Below are 22,431 nucleotides of genomic sequence, written 5' to 3'. Positions count from 1 at the left end.
ATGTAAGAGTTCTGAGGTTGTCTTGAACAGTGCTGATAATTGTTAAATCGTCGAACAGTGAATAACAGCATCATTTTTCCATGTGTTTAAAGTTTTAATTTGAAACTTAGTTGGAACTGTTTTATATTCAGATGACTCCAGTGGGAAGCCTCTAGACTAAAGTGATTCCAGTTGGCTATGTTCCACCTGCATTTTTCAGAACTGTATTTAATAATCTGAAAGATTCTGATTTTTTTTACAGTTCATGTATATTGGAGGCATGCCAGATCATGATTTTAAAAAAATGTATTCTAAATGGCAGGTTATTATTATGAATCTCTTTAACAGACCAAAACGAATATTAACTTTGGTTGCAGAAAAACCCATGTTCATGCGTTTTATTATAGTCTCTATAGTTTTATTATAGTCTCTAAAATCTTTACTTTTTGAGTCCCATCATCATGCAGAGGATAGATGAAATTATTGCTGCTCAGAATTTTTTGTAGATGGATAAAGGAACAAATGGAGTGTTTTATTCCATGGAAGGCATTTAAAGCAAATAATTGTCAGTAAGATTCTTCGGTTAACCATGAATGCTTAAAGTATTGGAAAGTGTCTCTTTCCTTATAGAATCAAAATTACATTGATTTAAAATTTCATCCATTGCAGAGGTGGTATTCAGCAGGTTCTGACCAGTTCTGGAGAACCGCTAGCAGAAATTTTGAGTAGTTCGGAGAACCAGCAAATACTACCTCTGATTGGAGATTTTACAGTATTCTTCCCCTGCCATGCCCACCAAACCACGTCCACAGAACTGGTAGTAAAAAAATTTGAATCCCACCACTGATCCATTGTTATATCTTGCTTATATATATAACAAGGAGTAGCTCAGTAGTAGCTTGTTAGTAGTCTTGGATGCTGCTTTTAAACTGATACAACTGGAACCACTATTTTTACATACTATTTTTATTTTATCAACTACTTCATGAAACTAATAGTATCTTTAAAATCATGTTAAAATTTTCTACTTAGAACAATACAACATAAATCTGAAAAATTGCAAAAAATACTTACTCCTGATAATCCAGTAGTAAATATTAAATTTGATGAAGAATTTCTTGGAGAAGACCTGGTGGAAGAAGGTATTCTGAAATTCTATGTAGTTTATATTATATGTATACACTTTAAATGTATTGCTTTCTTTGCATTCCTCTCTCACTTTCTTTGAAGGGGGTACCAGGACTCCCGCTTTATTGTCAATAAAGGAACTGAATCTGAAAGTTTGATTCTTCTTCTTGATTCATCTTGTACTAAAATTGAGTTATTTTGAGTTTGTCTCTCATATTTGCTTCATTTTAGGACTATGTAATCTGTTCTACAAATCATTCAGTAGTTCTTTTCTTCCTTCTCTGAGGTTAGCTCTTAACTCTTTTATAGTCACTCATTGAGATTTTGTGACTGAAGTAAAGCCTATGTCTTCTGGTTGCTCCAATACTTTAACACATCACACCACATTGCTATATGTCTACTTCACTTACCATGTACAAGAGAACCAATTATTTTAGGAATTGGTACAGATATTTAATGGCACTAGCTGATTTTTCCATTGTCATTACTTGGACAAAATTTTAAGAAAAATTTGTTCAGATGATGCAATCCCTCTCCAAAAAGTCCAGAACAAATAAGATTCCTGCAATCCTGTATGTAGAGTTTATTTGTTATTGTTTTCATTAGCATTAACTTTATCTGTGAAATTATTTGAGAACACGTTCCACATATGGTGAAACTATAAAGATTATTAATAGGATGCATAACTATAGTAGCAATAGCACTTAGACTTATATACCGCTTTATGGTGCTTTACAGCCCTCTCTAAGCGGTTTATAGAGTCAGCATATTGGGTCCTCATTTTATCCACGTCAGAACGATGGAAGGCTGAGTCAACTTTGAGCCTGGTGTGATTTGAACTGCCAAATTGTAGGCAGCTGGCTGCAGAAGTGGTTTGCAGTACTGCACTCTTACCACTGAGCCAGAGGCTCGTACTATGTTGTTGTTGGTTGTTATTATTATATAATATTGGAATGGTGGAGCTTTTCTTTCATTAATTCAATTTGCCTAATTAATTATTTTCTAGTATATGACCTTCCACAACAGCTAAATGATCTTCAGTATTTTTTGACAAACATGCGAAAGATTACACTGTCTGTTGTTAATGATTCTGCAAGCACCGTATCTGATATTAGGCCATCTTCAGTACGTCAAGTGGCATTGGAGAGGTAATGGCATTTACTTTTTTAAAAGAATGCTTTAAATTGCTAATGAAATAATATTTAAATCTTTAAATTGCTAATAAACATTTCCTTATTAAATATGGGAATTACAGATAAAATTTAAAAAAATAGATCTTAGTGGTTAATTAATATGCACCAGTAAATTTTAACACAGTATATCTGAATAAAATGTATTTTTAACTCATGTGGTCATGATATCTTTTCTCTTTGTTTCATTTTGTTTAGAATAAAATTTAGAAAATGTAGCCCAAGAATAAGAGTAAAATTACTCTCACATGACACCCTATCATGGATTTGGTCCTAAAGTCCCTTTCTTTCTGAGGAATTCCAGGGAAAGAACAGTTTTTGGGTCTAGAATTGTTTTGAAAAATTTTACCTAAGAGCTGGAAAACATCAATATTTCTTGGTTTCTTCCTTGGAAAATGTGTGAAGTTGAGAAATTTGAAGGGAGGGGGAAAGGAAGCATACTGGGTTTCAAGGAACGGAGGACCTGTCTTCTTTTCTTTGAGATTTATGTGGCTGTCTATCTTAAGCAATAGCTCTGTATGACTCACTATACACAATATTAAGAAAGAGAAAAATCTAAATACAGACACAATAAATACACATAAAAAAGGCAAGGCATTTTACCCTTTAGCCTCTGTTACAAGCTCATTGATATTGAGCTCTGTTACATTTAGCCCTAAATGTTTTGTAGATAATATTTGGCTTATGACCCTAGTGGAGCTTGCCCATTATCACCATCTGTTGTAACAGTGATAAAACTTGGTAATTGTCTTTAAATTACACTTTTCCCTCTTTATTCTCCTAATAATTAGTGATTAATTAGTTTTTAACTATTTAAAGACCAGGTATTCCTGAGAAATCTGCTATGACTCTGGATGTACTACCTGTAAAAGGACCTCATGGCTGTGCCCTATCTTCAAAAAATGATGGCCTAAATGAAAATACCCTTGTTTCTCATGACACTTGGACTCTTCAACCAGAATTCATGATTCTCACAGCTCCTTTTCAAAGTGAGTAACTTAGCAAGTTTTAGTACATAATAAAAATATTGTTACGACTTTTTCCCTGTTGATGTAGTCTTATATTTGAAAATTATTAATCATACAATATAATGGGATCTTGGAATCTGATAATTCTCCAGCTTGAATAATCAGTTACCAATTCAGAAAAAATGGATATCATTTTTGTCAAAATTTACAAGTTTGTTTAAGTTAACAGTAAGTATATAAAATGTTTGTAATTCAAATATTTGTGGAAGATATCTGAAAATTCATGCAATTCTTATTTCAAAAGGTGGTGCAACAGTTACTAAATATACACAAATAACGAATAACTCAAACCGATCATTGAAATTTGAACTATCGTGGCCTGCTCATTGTCTTACAGTAACTCCTCAACATGGAACTATTGAACCAGGGTACGTACTTCTGTTGTTTCTGAATATTTAATGAGAACAGATATATAATGCCTTTTGATTCTGTATTCATTTACCTGAAACTGTCATTGAATTCAGAATATATACATAGAATTATACTGTGAGTCAAATGAATTTCATTTTGTTACAGGAGTTTTTCTATGGCCATAAGTGTGTCTCCTAACGTTGTTATTTGACTGTAATTCTTGATGAGTTACAAACTGAATCTGTGTGGCCATGATGGTGAACCTATGGCACGCATGCCGGAAGTGGCACGCAGAGCCATTTTCCCTGGCACATGAGAGCTCACCTGGAAGAGCCCCACTGCATGCGCACACGGTGCTGCCGCCCGACATCTGATTGTTGGATATCTGGCGTGCATACGTGGGAGGCTGGGGGTGTGCAGAAATGGGCAGTGCGTGCGCTGAGGGGTCATGCACAAATGTGCAGATGGATGGCACGGGGGTGTGATCGCATGCGCAGACGCACTGCGTGCTGCAAGGGGATCACTCGTGCAGGCACAGGCGTGCAGCGTCCAGCAAGGGGAACACATGCGCAGCCACACAGTGCGCTGCAGTGGGATCGCACAGCATCCGGCAAGGGGATTGCATGCACATGCTCAGATGCGCTGCACGCTGCAAGGATATTTTTGAGCTATTTTAAATACGATATAATAAAATTAATCTGTGGTGTTCTAGTGCTTTATGGACGTTTTGCTAAATGATTCATTAGCATATGAACTTTTTCATTATACTGTAACTCCTTAACCAAGAAAGTTTATGATTCTTCTATACAAATCAAAGTGTTATAATTTCTTATATTAAGTTTTCTCATTTCACTTAAGTTCAGAACTAAGCACTGAATTCATTTTCTAGGAGCAATATTTCAATTCATGTGAGTCCAAATCCATCACTCGCAGATAATAAATCAATATTTCCATGGAGTGGCCTTATATACATACATTGTGATGGTGGACAAAAAGTAAGTGCTTCAAAAAATGTGCCAAAGTTCTAAAATAAAATGTTACTCATGATATCATACCTAGTTTTATTATTGTAAGCACCCATATTTTCTGAAAGATTTGGGAAGGGACTGCAGAGAAAATTGCAAAGGAATAACAAATATGAATCTTTGAACTCTGTTTGGAAGGGCCCAGAGCTTTGTACCTGTTATGGAAAAAATAAGTACATACGTACTCAGGCACTTTTGATTTATTCCAACATGAGACTTAACTGATTATCAAACCCCATAATCTCATCAGTTTATTGAACTTTATTCCAGTGAATATGGCAACATTATAGGAACAATGATAATCTGAAAAATGGTGAACACGCTTGGCAAATTGAAAATAAATTGAGACTATTTTAAATAGTTACAAAAAACATGCAAATTTAATTGAAAATCTTCATCAGTATCAACAAGACATAGTATATCTTCTTCATATCGATCTTTGTTCTACATTGCCCCTTTGTATTCCAAATATTAATTGATTGCCTGAGAAATAGGGTACTGTCTCCAAAACCAGATGATATATAAGATAAGACAAAGGACATCATTTCACATGAATGGGATATCATTTCCCATGATTCACATTTTAATTCAGCTAATAAAAACTGGAATAAAACTTTTAGCATTTACTGGTAGTTCTTTCTTAGTGACTATTTTGCTTAGTGACCATTTGAAGTTACAATGGTGTAAAACAGACAGCTTTGTGACCAAACCTTGCATTTATTACCATTGCAGCATCTTATGGTCATGTGAACACCATTTAAATAATAACTCTTGTAATAATAGCAGTGTAGCCAAATCATTCTGATCTTGTGAAATTTTTAGATTTATTGTTTTTTTAAAAAAAAAATCATTTGCTCATTTGAAACCAATGAATCAGGTCTATTAGGTCAAATATAATTGTTGGAGAGACTGTTGATTAAGTTCTATTTGTACCTATGACTAGATAAAAAACTGTTTCTTTTGCTCTTCGGTGTAGAAATTAAATGTCAGCATTTCAGCAAACCTCCACTCCAACCAATAACTCCGAGACAGACATCTTCTCAAAAGTTCCTTTTATTTTGGAATGTAACTGGCACAACTGGGAAACCTGAATCTGAAAGTTCCAGCTTCCTTGCAATAAATAAAAGCTACAAATCCATCTCCTGCACCCATCATCACATCACATGCCCCAATCACCATCCGTCCTAACTTTCCTCACTTATGCACAAAATAACATGACCTTGAATTAGAAAAAAAATGTTGCTATGTCTAACGACATACACTCCAAGAAATTCCCCTGTCCCACTTTCCCAGACTCAAAATGTGGCAGTGTGAGAGCATCTGGTCTTAATATGGCTTCCAAAGCTAACACTAATGATTTTTTATCATTATGCCCAATAATTCTGATTTATAGCATTTAAGGAACATTCAACATATAACATAGAGATGAAATTAGTAATTCCAAAAGAGGAGTTATTTTTCCAGTTTATTTGATTGAGATTCATTTTTTCTTGCTGTATAAAGTAATAACTCATTTTTCTTCCTGTAATAATCCAACCCTATATATCAGGGTTGCCAACCTTTTGGATCCCAGGGCCCACCCAGGTCCCTGAGATGCACACTCCCACACACGGCGGCAACAACAGTTCCCTCCCCCAGCACCCGCTGTCAGCTGTCCCCATTAGTTCTCTGGCTTTGAATTGCTCCTGACTCTCTCTCTTTCCATCCCCCCTTCCCCCACGCCCACGTACAGGCAGGAAAGGAAAGGGAGACAGAGCCGTGCGCAACTCTCTGCTTTTCCAGCCCTCGCTGCCTCTCCCAACATTTAAGCCTTGGAAACGCGGGCAAAGCCGCCACAGCAGTAGCGCCCTGAGTTGCTTGCTTCTCCACTATTGCCTCCTCCTCCAGCACCTCCTTCTATGGGTGATTCTTAACTAACCGAGCATGCTACAGCAACTCAGGGCGCTACCACTGCAGTGGCTTTGCCTGCGTCTCCGAGGCTTCAATGTTGGGAGAGGCAAGGAGGGCTTTCCTTTCCTGCCTGCACGTGGTCACCAGGGGGGGAGGAAAGAAGCGGGAGCAATTCAAAGTTAGAAAACTAATGGGGAGAGCTAATAGTGGGCGCTGAGGGTGGGGACTGTTGTTGCTGCCTCTGCCGTGTGTGGGAGCTGGTTGGTGTGTGCATCTCAGGGACCTGACTCCGGGGTCCCTCGAAGAGCTGGGAGGCGAGAGAACTGCGCAGCACAGATTAATTGCTTTCAGGGCCATTTCTTCTGAGGCCCACCAGAATTTTTCTGTGGCCCACCAGTTGGCGACCACTGCTATATATAATTCATAAAAATATCCAAAACAGTAATTAAATCAGCTGATTGTTAAAGCATATTTTAAATTATTAAATATATATATATTTAATAATTGCACTTTTTAAAACTATATTGAATTAATAAAACAGACTTCCAAAAAAACAGTGTTATGGGAGCTTGATTAGATATAACAATAGAACTTATATTACTGTGATCTAATTAATCAAAGATTAAAATCAGGAGCAACTCTTTTAAAAGACTGAAGAAAAATATCCTTTAGTAATGGATTCAAATGTTACATTTAAAATGTGTTCCATGTATGTAATATAAATGTACTTGAAATAGTATCCATTAAAAAAACAAAAAAATGATTAAAACTATTCTAATTATCTGGTAAAAAGTATATTTTAAAATAAAAAATATTAATAGGTCTAAATATGTAATCACCAAAAATAAAAATACATCAGATATATCTTGGTTCTACAAGTAAATTTTTAAAAACTAATCAAAATTATTATTTTGACATCAGCGTTCTGGAGCTGCACTTAAACACTTGGAGTTGCCTAAGTGAACAAGAGTGCACAAAACTTTACATGTTTTAATAAAACTTGTTAGTTGGAAAATATGCTATCTGACTTCTGACTTGCCTCATAACCATACCATAATGTCAAACAGACTGGTCCATCTCTCCAGTAAAAAATCCTTATCAGGAAAAATGGAAATGAAGATTTTTTGAAATACTCTCTTTTTAAGTGATCCATTTTAGAAAATATCTTTCTTTCTTGAACAAATATTAATGCCTATTACTTTCCACGAAACAATAATATAAATAAAATATATTTAGCAAAATATATAGTTTTACTTATATCTCTAAACTAATTAATAGGGGAAATTATTCAGTAATCTGATACCTTTAACAATTCTTAATTTTAAAAAAATAGAACAAAACCACATGATCATTAATATTTTTAAAAAAGAAACATTTTCAATAGCATCTGAATCAAGATATTTTACTATGCTCTCCTGAGAACTTGCAAGAAGGCGCTAATCTTTCAGTCTACAAATGATATTGTGAATTCCACTGTTGTGCAACAAATACTTTAAAAAGATTTAAATTCATGTTTTCTATTAAGCTATTGATAGGATTGCTTTTTAGCTGATTACATTTATTATTTTCACATTGCAGTTGAATTGTAGTAATCCATTCCTAAATGTTAGGGTATGTGTCTTAGATGGCAGTTCTAAATAGGTATCCTATATATAAACTTGAGACCTTAATCATAGAAAAAGGTATGAATTTTATGTCTTTCTATTATGTACAGCTTGTTAAGGTTCAGATTCAGGAAAATATGACTGAGAAGTCATCTAAAAAGAGCTCACTAATGGCTAAAATGGATGCTCATCAGCAACAGTCTGAACCAGCTGTTACTCACATACAACCATGCCAGAAAAAACAGCTGACCAAACTTGAAGTTAAAAATCGGACCATATTTTTTCCTGAGACAAAATCTGGGGAATATTCAGGTAAATTCTAACTTAGGTATATTGGTATCCTTGGGGCACATGTTTTTAGTGCTAAGAGGGAGAGAGACAGACACACATATACAGAGAGAATAAAATAAAAAATCAATTCTAACATTAACATTAAGAGCCTCGGTGTTGCAGTGGTTAAGAGTGCAGTCCTGCAAGCTACTCCTACTGCAATTTGTCTAGATTGAATCCCACCAGTCTCAAGGTTTCCTCATCCTTCCATCCTTCCAAGATGGATAAAACGAGGACCCAAATTGTTGGGGGCAATATGCTGACTCTGTAAACCACTTAGAGAGGGCTGTAAAGCACTATAAAGCGGTATGTACGTCTAAGAGTTATTGCAAAATCTTTTCACTGTATTTGCTGTGTCTTAGATTTAGCTTTTCTCAGGAACATTTCCTACATATGGCTAAAGTTTTTGAGGGAGAAGCTAGGTTTGAAAAGGAGGCACCAAAGGCAGCAAAGTGCTTCTGCTTTGGCCATGGCGGCTTGGTGCAAAAGGTGGAAGAATGGTGCAGGGTACTGGGAGAGAAAGCAGTTGACAAATGAATGCTTGCCAGGGGCAGCTGAAGCTTCCCGGGATGTAGAAAACAGGCCTAGAATCATGCAAGCCTGGGGTTTCTTGCCATCCCTCAAGGCAGAGGGCAGGGTGGCCCAAAAGGCAGAGATAAGGGGGAGGGGGAGGTAGTTGAAGACAGTCCCTTAGCTTACTGTGGTTTGGGGCTGGGAGAAACCATATCTGGAATGGCTTGGCTTGAGATGGGTAGTCACTTAATTACCTGCAACTCTCGGTTAACAATCACAATGCTGAATGTTGGGATTGTCATTATAAGTCATTGTGGTCAAATTATATCTCACTTTATAACTATACCCGACTTAACAATGGAAATTCTAATCCCATTGTGATAAAAAAACCGAGGAGTACTTGCACGAACTGCTGTGCGACTCTTCAGATTCAGCCTTCAGAAAATGCTGGAGGAATATTTGTCTTCTGTAAGAAAGCAACCATACTATAGCTACAACTTCTTACCACTCCTGACCAAATAAGCAGTATAGATATTCAACAAACTGCTTGTTTCTATGGACTGCTGTGAAATTTACCATTAGCACTTTATTGTTTGGCCATTTTATTTTACAGAAAAATACTTAGAAATTGAAAATAATGGAGATGAAAATTTGAAGTGGTTTTTAACTTCTTTTGCACCACCGTATGTCAAGGTTAGTAAAAAAAAAATCTGGTTTTCAAAGATTGGGACAAAAAAATTTATAGAAGAAAAATTTCTACAGAAGTTCTAGTAAAGAAACAATCTGCTCATTTAAGCAGTTTGTGTTGTGTTTTTATTGATTTTTGCAGTCATTCTCTGCAACTGTTTATTAAACATGGTTTATTCAAAGCACTATGTAGGTTAACATGCTTTTCTTCAATTAAAAAACTAGTTAACCAGGACTTATGAGCTACTTTAATTACAGCTATTGCTAACTTACATATTGCTGATATAAAAGTTTGGATCAAATTGGAAAGTGAAATCATTTATATTAAGTGTCATTTTCACATTATTACAGAAAACAACTTCATATTTCATTCAGTAATATTGATTGCTTTAATAAGAAAGTATTTTCTTACATACAAGAAAAGTTTACTACATATCATATGTAGAAAAGGAGTTACATCACCAGAACAGCAGGTGTGGATAGAATGTTTTGTAAAACTCTGTTTAATAAAAACCTCCTTTTTGTTTTAAGAAAACACTTTAGAATTGTCTAGAAAACCCACAAATTGTTTTAGAGATAAACAGAATGACCATGGGTGGACAAAAAAGCACTGGCAGAAGGAGTGAGTTCTGACTTCCAGACAGTTTCCAACTTGATTTTGCTTGTGGAAAGCTGGCAGGGACCGTCAGAAATCACATCACTGGACTGCGGTGGTGTGGCACTGCTGCACAGCTATTTTGGCAACACAATCCTTGAGATTTCATTCCTATGGGAGTAGTGGGTTTTGGATTTTGGATGCATTCTTTAAAACAGCTCATTTGAGGTACTTTGATTTAAAAAATGTTGCCCTATGACTGTTTCACCCTGTTGAAGGTTACAGACAGACAAACATATAGTAATATATATATTAATGCTTTCAAAAATGTCTTAATTAAAGATACTATCAGATTTAAAACCATCAACCTTAGTTTGTTCACATACATATGAAATTCATTTGTTGAATCAAGAAATGATAGATAGATGAAAGTTGAAATAATTTTAAGTATTTCATAATAACAATATTGATAAGAAAAATAATTTTCACATAATGGTTACACCATGAAATCAATATATTACTGAAACTCATCTCTAGTCAATCAAAAGTAATGCAATGAAAGATGATTTAAACACTGCTTTATATAACTAATAGTTTTTATTAATAATTGTTTTATTTTAGGATGTTGATGAAAGTGGAGATGTTTACAGAGCTACATATGCTGCTTTCCAATGTTCCCATCTTTCGGGTACTCTTGAAATTTGTGGAAAAGAAAAAGTAAGTCACTATTTGATCATGTTCATATTAATTAATTGCCTTCTTAACTAATTTTACTTTAAAGGAAGAGAAGATGTCCCAAACTCCTAGGTTATAGTTGATAAAACTGTTCCTCAAGACAAGTTGTTGTAGAAACTTCTATTTTGAAAATAAATCAAGCATATCAGTAAGATTTTATTAGTTAGCCATAAATGTACGAAAGCAGGGTGTGATGGCTCAGTGGTTAAAGACCTTGAACTTGTCAGCCCAGGTTCAAGATAAAAGTGCCATAGAAGAGCTAAACTCCTGTTAACAGAGATGAGCATTGCCCCCTAGAGTCAGAAACAACTGGACAGTGGAAACCTTTATCTTTAGATGAAAGCATTGTTCTTTGAGTACATTGTACAAAATGAATGCTGTACATTTCCAATTATTCTGAAGTAGTTACTATTCCATTATCTTTGCCCCTTATGCATTCAGGAATCATAGTTTACTTGCCTTCACATTCTGTATGAATCATGTTACTAGGGGATATTGAGAGCCAGACTTTCAAAGCCAAAATATGATTAGGTACAAACAGGAATTAAGATTAGATACAGACCTTAAAGCAACTATGTCTTTATGTTGACATGACTAAGCTCTGCAGCTAATGTGCAAACCATGGACAAGATGTGCTTAGTTTAAGGTATTTCCAATAGATGCTCTTTGGGTGCTCTGAATCACACTTTGCCTTAGGGGATCATCTGCCATCCATTATTAGCAAGATTAATTTTAACTTTGTTACCTTTGCCATATATTATGGCAGTTCTGGCAGTTGAGCAGAAAAGAATGGTGAAATACATGCCTAAAATACAAGATTTTTTTCTTTGTTTTCAAAAATTTATCAAAAGTTCATTTTCATTCTGTTGTTTTCAGAGGATATTGATATTCTAAAGTCCTTGGTCCATTAAAAAAAAATCTTCCTTTTTCTCTGACATATTTTCATTTTCTTGATTCAAACAGTGAAGAGTGTTTTCTACACAAATTTATAAGGAAGGAAGTGGAACAGGTCAGAGGCATAAGACAAGGCAGTAGGACACCTCCTTCTGGGAAATTAGGCTGTTGCCATCTGTATTACCTACAATTAATTTCATCCCCCGCTCCCCCTCCTACCGCCATCCCAACCTAAACATTTATGGATAATATATTTTTAATAGTGACCACTAGGTGATAGTAAAGAACAACAGATGCAGCTTTTATATTCCCAAATGGCTGGTGGGAAATTCCTGAGTAAATAGAAAGGCGACATTATGATCATGGACCACTGTTAGCTCTCTGCCAATTTTGTGAATACAGTCTAGTTCACATGTTCTCCCTTGCCATAATGAGCCAGTGTGGGATTAGTAATTAATATGTTGTTCTGGCATAGAGGCAGCCCAGATTGAAGTCCATCCTTAGCCACAGAAACTTACTGAGGAATTCATTGTCTCTCAGCCCAAACTACCTTATATGGTTGTTGTCAGGAAGAGTGAAGGAAGTGTTAATTTCCTCTGACATCCTAAAAAGAAAAGGCGAGATAAACTCAACATTAAATTACTTCTGGTTTAATGTTAGCTATATGATGCAGGCATTATTTATTTGTTAAATATATATGCCTCATGATTCCCCAATCCATAGTTGATAGTTTAGTATGTCTAAACTCACCCAGTTGCTGCTATGTCAGCAAACTGCTTAAACAAATTAGTTTAGAGTGTCAGCAGAGCAGAGCAACTCTGCTGGTAAGGACTGTGTTTTCCTTCATATATGAGACTTGTACTAAAGTCTGTATTCAGTAAGGACTGTGTATCATATTGCATGATGGAAAAGAGAATAGCAATACTGTACTAAAGACCAGAATATTTTTTTGCAAATATTATTGACACATGTCACTACTGCTGTGCAAGCTTCGTTGGCTGCCTGTTGGCTTCCACATGGAGTCAAGGTGCTGGTTATTACCTTTAAAGCCCTTTTATAGCATAAAACCTGGTTATTGAAGTTTCTGCTTACCCATTGTGTTTGAACCGAGTTGATGAATTCCAGATCCCTTCATTAAATGTTGTCATTTTATGAGACCTATTCAGTGTACCTTCTCTTCTCCCGCCCTCTGGAATAACATCCCTCCAGAGATACAGACAACATGTTGTCTCCTGAGGGTCCCAAAAGCCTTTAAAACCTGGCTTTGTTTCAGGCTTGGGGTTAATATGTTGTTTGAGGGAGTGCAGATGTGGTTGGTTTTAATGTTTGTTTTAGTCCAGACAGTCTTGTTTTATTTTCTTTATGTTTTAAATTGTTTTAATTATTAATTATATTTTCTAAGCCACCCATAGTTCATTGGGTGAACTTACTTAAACAAGTTTTGCAATTTTTTAAAAAATAAAATTATGTAATGTTCAAATTCTATTAATTCAATTAAGTTTGGTAAAATAGTCATACATTCATGATTTTCTAATTTTTTTGATAGATTATAGTGTCGTTTCTACCTAGAGACAAGGGGCATTATTCTCAGTTTTGGGATCTTGAGTGTCATCCATTGCATGAGCCTCATTTGACAGACAAATATAGACTTCAGTTTTGTGGAATGGTAAGAATATGAATGAGGTATTTAACTATTGTTTGAAGTAGAGTCATAATTATAAGATTCCTTTTACATAGAATGGAAGAAGAAGAAAACACCCCTATGGTAAACAATTTGTGTGTTTATGTCTAATTGCTTTCTGATTAAAGCCTTAAAATGAACTATTTAAATAGAATATTTCTGTGAAATCTAATGTTACATACTTTGTAAAATAAAATAGCAGCATTTGATAAAATACTAGCACCTACCTCTTACATCTTTTCCTACGCTCTAATAAGTATGATACTAACCTTAGTATGAAAGTATCAGTTTTAAGTAGTTCTGGTTTTCTTAATTTCTGTAGAATAAAATTAGTTGGTTGATTCTATTTTTGAACAATTAATGGGTAAAAAAAGCATAGCACTTCTCTAATTATATTTTGTAATTTATGTATTGTAACAGAGTATTCTAAGCAGTAAACAGTTAAAAAACAAAGTATCCACATCATCATTGGTAAAAATCAATATTCGAGATGTATCACAAAGAAGAGAATACCTCAGTATATTTGATCACAACATATGGTATGTAAATTGGATGATTTATAAAATACATTTCTGCATATTCATTCTTTCTAAAGAAAGTAAATTCTCAATGTTTTAAATGTAAATTCTAGTTAGTAGCATTTTGTAAGATCTACAAACTGCTATGTAATAAAATCAAGGCCATAGATTTGCCTTGTACAAGGATTTGATTTTTAGTGTGATGTGTGATCTACTATTTTGATTCATGAATCCTGATTTATGGTATATAACATTATGTACAAGCCAAACTACTACATGGTTATTTTACAACCATGGTTAAATATGGCTTAGCATGATGATAAAATATAAATGGTGCTTTTCAGTCATACATCTCTAAAAATCAAAGTTTATTAAGTGTAATCCCAAACAGAAAATGCAGTTTTATTTTGCGAGCATGAAAAATAATTCAGATGTTCCTTAAGACTTAAACAGTGACATGGATTGGTCTTATAGAAGACATTTTGTAGCTTTGAGTAACTTCCCAATTACAAATACTAATTAAAACAAAGGATTATTTTTAGTAGCATTTTTCTTTCTTTTAAATCAGGAAAGGGGTATATGCCCAAGAAGATGTCTATACATTTCCTCCAACTAAGGTTGGCGAATCAAGTACATTGAAAATCAGCATGAAGAATTATTCTATGTCTTCCTGCCAGGTATATTGACTTCTAAGCATTGTTTAAAGTTGCATTTGATAAATCTTCACACTAGCCTACCTAACGCTTAATATTTGTTCTCATGTTAAAATTATTTGGATCATTGTCTTTTACTAATTTACTTTCCAGTAGAAAGTAATAATTATTAAAATTGGAAACCATATGAAATGTAAATCCTAATATTAAAATATGTATCATAATTTGTAGGCCAAGCTTATCTATTATATTTTTTTCTCCCTGGGACCTGCATATGACTGTTTTAATTGAAATATATGTCTCCTGAGGGTTTATATACTTGCTGGGTAATAAATAAAATAACTCAAAATATTTTAAATAATTATTAAATTACAGCTCAATTTTAGAAGTCCTGGAGAGCCTTTTTATATCAAGCATTCCCATTATAACTTGAGGTGAGTGAAAATGTATTTTTTTTCTTAAGACAGTTGGTAGAAGGCATACAGATACTCCTTTATTTACAATTTGTCATTTTATGACTGTTTGAAGTTAGGATGGCCGTGGAACAGTTATTTTATGGCCCATGAAACAGATAGGATGGTTGTGCCTACAGAGGGGGAGGTGGTGTGATAAACTACACTGAAACAGCAGTTTTGAAGGAAGGGAACATATATCCAAGGATAGGGACAAGGCAAAAACAACACAACTTGTATCTGGATCAAAGACAGAGAGTTAGGATAGCCACTTCCTATAATCTCTCAGGGTAAATCCATGATGGTGAGGGTAATATAGGGTAATCTGGTAAAATTCTGTGTGAACAAATAAAGAACTGAACTTTGGCTGCATTTTTCTATGTGGTTCTTGAGCTGGGTTGACAATATCCCCAGCCTTCATAAATGGATACACTGCCCCCACTCCCCAATCATATGACTGCATGCCTGGCAGGTTAGCTTTATGACTAGTTGTCGTGTTCTGTGGGTACATCTACCGGATTCACACTATTTATTCATATCTCATCTATTTTTATAATAACTCAAGGTGATGAATGTATACAACCCACCTTTTCCCTCCTATTTTCCACACAACAACTTGTGAGGTGAGTTGGGCTGAGAGAGAGTGGCTGGCCCAAGATCACCCAGTTGCCTTTCATAGGTAAGGTGGGACCTGTGAAAAGGCCAAAAAAATAATGGTCATCTTATTATTAAATAACAGTCTAGTCATATGGGTGCTTTAATTTACAAACACAATAACCATAGTTGACCATAATTGCAAGTTCAGTTGCAGTTATAAACTGAGATATATCTGATGTTTGCTGTAGCTTTGGCTTGCTTTAATTACTTCCAAAATTCCAGTGATTTTAGATTTTATAATAAAGAACATTATTAGTTTCATTTATTGTTAAACATTTTAATATTAGTAATAATCTGGAATAGATTTTGCACCAACAGAATGAAAGTCATAAGAGAGATGGGTATCTGAAAAGTTTATATACTTGTAAAAATGAAAGTTTACAAAATATTTTACTGTGTTAGCCTTTTTTTATATGTAGAAGATTCAAAGTGAGCCACAGTATTCTTCCATAAATTGATCAGTGAGAAAATCACTGTTTATAATATGGGTGTACAACCTGCAGCTTTAGTCACTAGAGACTGACCTACAAATTTTTCCTGCTGATTAACTTTATCACTTGGTTAGCATGACTTAATTATTGATTCTGTAATCAAATTCCATCAAATAAATTGATCCCTGTTTCATTCTTCATTTTTGTGCTCCTACTTAAGTCACTGGGAGGGAGAGGGCTAGTTATATGTACATTAGTGAGTGTGAATGCATTTAAATGTTTCTATTTTAAACTTTGGAGTGAAAATGCTGGTTATCTATGGACTACGGCAGCAGCAAGCAATCTTTTTCCATTCATAGATTCACATTTTTAAAATAATTATTTGGGCCACTGAAAACAGCAGAGGAATATACCTGGTATATAACAATATCAGTGTAAATAGAACTGAAGCATTGATAAATGAAAAAGTTTGCTGCCAAAATTTAGCACAACAGTCTGGGAATATACTGTATTTGGTACTACTTGTGATCCACAGATTGCTTACTCTGTATTGGATTTTACAGCTTCTTTTTATTTGATTGCCCTAAGCACCCTTAGTTAGCAATAGCACTTAGACTTATATACTACTTTATAGCCCTTTCTAAGCAGAATCAGCATATTACCTTCAACAATCTGGGTCCTCATTTTACTGACCTTGGGAGGATGAGTCAACCTTGAGCCAATGACAATCAAACGCCTGGCAGTCAGTAGAATTAGCCTGCAATACTGCATTCTGACCACTGCACCACCACAGTTCAGTTCTTATCAGACATGTAGGGGTGTCTTGAATAGTGTTGATGTTTTTGAAGAAATTGTTACCATTATGAACTAAAAATAGTCCTTGCTTAAAAATCATTTGTTCATCATAGTTCTAAATTGTGACGGCATTGAATGAGTGGTACTTACAACTAATCCTAAAAATTCAAGCCATTGCACTACTCCTGTGGTCATATAACTGCGATAATGGTGCTTCACAACTAGCTTTTGAAAGTTGCAGCATTCTTGCCATTTGTGCCTTTCCCTGCTGTCTGACCCTCAAACAAAATCAATGCAGAAGCCAGCAGGGAAGGTCGCAAGTCACTCCAGTAGGTGCCCCTGGCCTCCCTCCATACAGTGAGGTGTCCTGCTTCCCCCATCTTCCCTGTATTTGTTTGGGTCCTTCCTTCCTCTGGCCTCCTTTCATGTGGCATAATGGCCACCTACCCTGGCCTCACATCATTCCTGTGCCCGTTTTTATTCAGCCTCCTTTTGCCTATCCACAGCCGACAAACCCCACCCCACCCCCCGGCAGCAATCCCACAGTCTTTACCTCAGGCTCCCACTGCTTCCCACACAACAGTTTGTGTGTCCTGGAGTTAACAACAGCAGTTGGGTCTGCCGGGATTGTTATCACTAAGAATTAATGACCACATGACAACATTCTTTACAACCATATTGTTAATGATGGCAATCCTGGTTCCAACTGCCTAATACCCCAAAGACTACTTGTGTACAACTAAGAATGTAATCCATATAGACAGTTTCTGTTTCCTCTCCAGAATAGCACAATCAGCTGACAAGCGGTAATATACTGTTATGATAAGAAAATATTCTGCTGGTAATAGACCTCCAGAACTTTGTTTTTCTCAATCTAAATAAGTTGAAGAAGTCTGTTAAATGCTCATCTAATTCTTACACATTTTCTCTCACAGATGTCACCACTACTGCAATTTACCAGTCCAATTCAAACCAAGGTCCCCAGGCATTTTCAAATGCTTATTGGTGGTTGAGACAGATAAAAGTGGAACTCTTACTATTCAACTAATTGGTGAGGGTTTGGCAGAAAAATAGTTAAATACGTTGTTAACCATGTACACTATGACTAAATTATTAAATTTCCATTTTTGTATACAAAATAAATTTATAGGTAACTTAAGTGTTTGTAAATTTTAATAAAGTAAATTTATTAATGTATGCTATCATGGAACCAGTGCACTTTTGCTGTTGAAAGCAGCAGTGTAAGTAACTTTTGTTTTGATTATGTCTTCTCAAATGACAATGAATGCATTTTTTTAAAAAAATAAAGCTTTCTTTAAATATTTTACCTTTTATTGTGTTTATTGCTAACTCCTCTTTATATCTTCTACATGAATATTTTGTATCTAATAAAATCAAACTGTATAACTTTTAACTGTATTGTTGAAAGATGCTACCAAAGTTATGTGTCCACACCTGATTTGCTCATTATTGCAATACAAGTTCCCATAATGTGGTCTTAGGTCAGATAGCAATGGTGTTATTAAATCTCATCTAGGAATGTTAAAAGAATGAACTAAAATTTGTATGTTTAAAAGTGGCAAAGGTTCTGTGAATGTTTTCAATTAAATCATTTCTTTCAGATGGACTAAAAATGATAACATTGTTACAAAGCATTTTTTTAATATAGTAATTTTCTCAAGGGCAGTTCTGGATACTTTCACAAGTAACCGTTAAATCTGTCCAGAAGTTGAGTAATATATAATGGTTCCAAGTAGACCACTTGATTCCAGCTGATTTGAGAACAGTAAAGTAATTGTGTGACCTGTGTTGAAACTCTTGGCAGTCAATACTGTATAACAGATCATTGACTATTGCAGTGAGCATTGGTGCTACAGTCTCTACTACAGATATACAGATTATAAGAAATCTCTGTTGATTGTTCTGTTTGGATATAGCTGCAGTTTATGTGTATTATGTTTCCTAGAAGTGTTACTAGAATTTTATTAAATAAACTATAGATGTATCAGCAGTTTCCCACAATCTTCCTGCCCAAATACTATTTTCAGCAGCACCCATTCTGCTATTTATGGAGTTAACAGTAGTTTTCATGTTCACCCCCCATCTCTGTGAGAACAGACATTATATTCTTCTCAGTCTCTCTCTGTTGTCTTGGAGGAGACGATGAAGGCAGGACTTTCTTGGGTGCCATCCAAGCAATTAAAAACAGACCTTCTCGGATATCAAACCAGAAGATAAACAACTATTTCTGCTTTGAGTAGTAGCACTAAATTGTTGGGATAATAACTTATCAGGGAGTGAGAGAATATTCCAATATCTGTCTGACTGCAACATCTCAGCTAGGTGTCCCCTAAGTAAACCTGAAGGATTTAGGTGCAGTGGAGAATGCTGGCTTCAATATGGGGAACAGAGGGGAGAGTATTAAGCCATCCTGCCAAGGACTGCTACCTCTAGGCAGCTGTTTGAGAATCTGCTTCTTTACATGACAGAAAAACTAAGAGCCATAAAAAAGAGCCATTGTAAGTGTGTTCAGGTTTTCACTCTGGTAGAAACCATAATCTTATTTTAGATGGTTTTTAAAAGCAGTGAAATGTGGGCAAGGATTTTAAATTTTCAGGTGTAAAGCTAAACTTTTATAACAGATATGTTAAGCCCTGTTGAATTTTGTAAATTTTATTTCTGAGAGGTTTGCAAAAGATTGCGCTGGAGACAATTTTTTATCCTTCGGTAGGCAACTTTGGAGTACCTCTAGATGCTTGGGGCTCATGCCTTCATAATACCAATCTCTACATTGTGTTATAAGAGATCAACCAGTAATAAAAACACCAAAAAGTAGTACACAGCTTTGACCCCTTTTTTCCTTCTTTCCCAATCCATAATATGACTATGAGGTAGTTATATAACTCTGATTTTTTCCCCACTCTTCAGCTTGTGCGGATTTTAGCTGCACTAATAGCACTGGAAATGTCCTTTGTTCCTTGAGGAAACTTGAAAGTTCTCTGGCAAATACACTATGAAGTTGGAAGGAGCTCTCCGGAACATACTTGGGAATCAAGCCTTCAAACTCTTTGTGTTAATTTGTATGATTTCCAAATTGGAATGCTGAGGGCCATATTGAATCTTTAATAAACAGTAGGTTCATTAGGTAAGTAATTGTAAGAAAATAGTCCTCTGTAATGAAATAAAATCAGCAGGAGGGTTACTAGTCTACTTCCTTTCTTACCTTTCTTTCGCATATCCTATAGGGTAGCGGTAGGTAATACTCATCCTGCATAGAATTCTCTCTTTGTGAACAGTCTGTCACCAGTCAAAGCTGTCCAGTATGTCATGGAGTATTGTGGTTGTGTCAGAGAAATAAAAAGAGATTAGAAGGCTACAAAGAACTGAGAACAGGGGAGTAAATAGTGTTTGGGAGGAGAAAAAAGTTAAAGAAACTTTTATCAAAAGGTCTGTTACAGCTGGAACAAGATGTTTGTGAAAAAGATCGTTGGGTGTTCTCTGTAACTTGCTTGATACTAAAAATATTCAAATGCTTATTTTGTAGCTGCTAGATAGTACATTCATGAGATAATACAATTCTTTCAGAACATGTAAAATCTATGCCAGGAAATGTTAGGGACAGTTTTATAACACCCACAAGGAATATTGTACTAAATGAAGTCACTAAAATGCATTTTCACAAAAGTTTCCTTGGAAAATCCATCCAAGCCTTTAATGAGAAGCATCAATTTCTTTTTGGTTCAGATTTTTTCTTCTGAATATTTTTCTCTTGTTTGTGGGCTATGGACATTGCATAGACCGAATAGAATGATTAGAGCCTCATCACTGGGCACAGAGCACCTGTTCTTTTGTAATTCAGCAGTTATCATTTACCAGAAGGAAATTTCTATTTGCTTATATGCATTTAAAGAATGCAATCTTTCATTTTACATATTTGAATGAAAGGCAACTTAAATAAAGTTTTCAATGAAAAATTCCCACAGACATAATTAATAAAGCATTACAAAGTACTTATGCATCATTCAGATAAATTTAAACTATTTTGTCTAGATGTGTCAATAAGAGAAATAGATTACATATTTGTCCCATATTTGCAGCAAATAATTTCCTCAGTACTCTTACTGATCTTGAAGTGCGTTTGAAAGTTTATTTCCCACTAAGTGGGAGCCACCTGTACCTGAATGGAGCCCAGTTGTGGAATACTTCTAAATATTGAAGTGGAGGATGTTGCCATAACAATATATAAACCAGCAGTGCATAGCAAAACTCATAAATAGTAGGATCATTTTGATGCATGTACTGTACAGGTAGTCCTCAACTTATGATCACAATTGTGCCCAAAATTCATGTTCATCCAAATTAAATAATGTGACCATAGGGATGCTACAATGGTCGTAAGTGTGAGAAATGATTATAACTCACTTGTTTCCAGTGCTGTTGTAACTTCAAACTGTAACAAATGAACTGTTGTAAGCAGTGGTGCGTTTCAAAAAAATTTTTTACCACCGGTTTGGTGGGCATGGCTTAGTGGGAGCACTTTGTGCTTTGCGTGCGAGAGCGCACTAAATGTGCACTTTGGCAGGTGCAGAGGCTTTCCGACTCACCACCTGCAATCCTGTACTCTCCCTATTGGTTCAGTAGCTGCTGCGCAACAATCTGCTGTGCCTCAAAAGCAGCTGTTCCTCAAAAGCAGGGAATGAAGGTTAGTATGGGAGCCTAGGTGGGCCCAACAGCAGAGCATCGGAGAGAACTGTTTCAGTCTCTGCTGCTCATCGGCGCTACTGGCTTGGCAGAACTGGGCCAAACTGGTAGAATACCACCACTGGTTGTAAGTCGAGGACTATCTGTTATCTAGACCGCTGAAATCAGTGGGAATGCACATTCCACTTTAAACAAGAGTGCCAGCCATTTTAAATACCATGTCAATGTTCGCTTTTTTTCTCATGTGGTCCATGTTCACTGGACCTCATAGAGTAGATAGTTGGGTCTAAATGTCTTCAAGTTTGATTGTTTATCATATGGGTCTGTCAGTGGTTATTCGATTATTTAGGTATGTATCTCCCTCCACATCTATGGGATATACTTATATCCAAGCAGTTCTCATACTGCTAGGATAATAAGATCTATCTATCTATCTATCTATCTATCTATCTATCTATCTATCTATCTATCTATCTATCTATCTATCTATCTATCTACCATGTTTCTCATATAATAAGGGCGGGTCTTTTTTTTTTTTTTGAGCCCCGAAAAAATGGCTAGGCCATCTTTTAGGGGGTGACTTAATTCCCCCCC

The 22,431-nt window shown here is 35.4% G+C and overlaps 1 protein-coding gene and 1 long non-coding RNA gene across 4 annotated transcripts in view; one reads left to right on the top strand and one right to left on the bottom strand.

Annotated features, from left to right (window-relative positions):
• The window catches only part of CEP192 (centrosomal protein 192), a 59,441-nt gene extending 40,978 nt beyond the window's left edge, over positions 1 to 18,463 (top strand). For all 3 annotated transcript variants that reach the window (XM_087931036.1, XM_026699432.2, XM_087931037.1), the window contains exons 35-47: positions 1,012 to 1,121; positions 2,114 to 2,255; positions 3,117 to 3,286; positions 3,570 to 3,693; positions 4,566 to 4,671; positions 8,306 to 8,507; positions 9,652 to 9,731; positions 10,942 to 11,037; positions 13,496 to 13,615; positions 14,051 to 14,169; positions 14,717 to 14,825; positions 15,177 to 15,235; positions 18,072 to 18,463. In XM_087931036.1, the coding sequence (XP_087787162.1) occupies positions 1,012 to 1,121; positions 2,114 to 2,255; positions 3,117 to 3,286; positions 3,570 to 3,693; positions 4,566 to 4,671; positions 8,306 to 8,507; positions 9,652 to 9,731; positions 10,942 to 11,037; positions 13,496 to 13,615; positions 14,051 to 14,169; positions 14,717 to 14,825; positions 15,177 to 15,235; positions 18,072 to 18,210 (1,576 nt within the window). In that variant the 3' untranslated portion in view covers positions 18,211 to 18,463. The remainder of the gene's footprint in view (positions 1 to 1,011; positions 1,122 to 2,113; positions 2,256 to 3,116; positions 3,287 to 3,569; positions 3,694 to 4,565; positions 4,672 to 8,305; positions 8,508 to 9,651; positions 9,732 to 10,941; positions 11,038 to 13,495; positions 13,616 to 14,050; positions 14,170 to 14,716; positions 14,826 to 15,176; positions 15,236 to 18,071) is intronic.
• Positions 12,160 to 12,403, bottom strand: LOC148126360 (uncharacterized). Its single transcript, XR_015743166.1, has 2 exons — positions 12,318 to 12,403; positions 12,160 to 12,267 (listed from the first exon to the last, which is right to left on the bottom strand). It is a non-coding gene; the product is annotated as an uncharacterized LOC148126360 (long non-coding RNA).
• Positions 18,464 to 22,431: the final 3,968 nt, after the last annotated feature.

The sequence above is a fragment of the Pseudonaja textilis genome, chromosome 3 (genome assembly GCF_049901715.1).
Source record: "Pseudonaja textilis isolate UNSWEBS1 chromosome 3, rPseTex1.2, whole genome shotgun sequence".
NCBI classification, from domain to species: Eukaryota; Metazoa; Chordata; class Lepidosauria; order Squamata; family Elapidae; genus Pseudonaja; species Pseudonaja textilis.
This window is presented reverse-complemented; position numbering and strand designations above follow the sequence as displayed.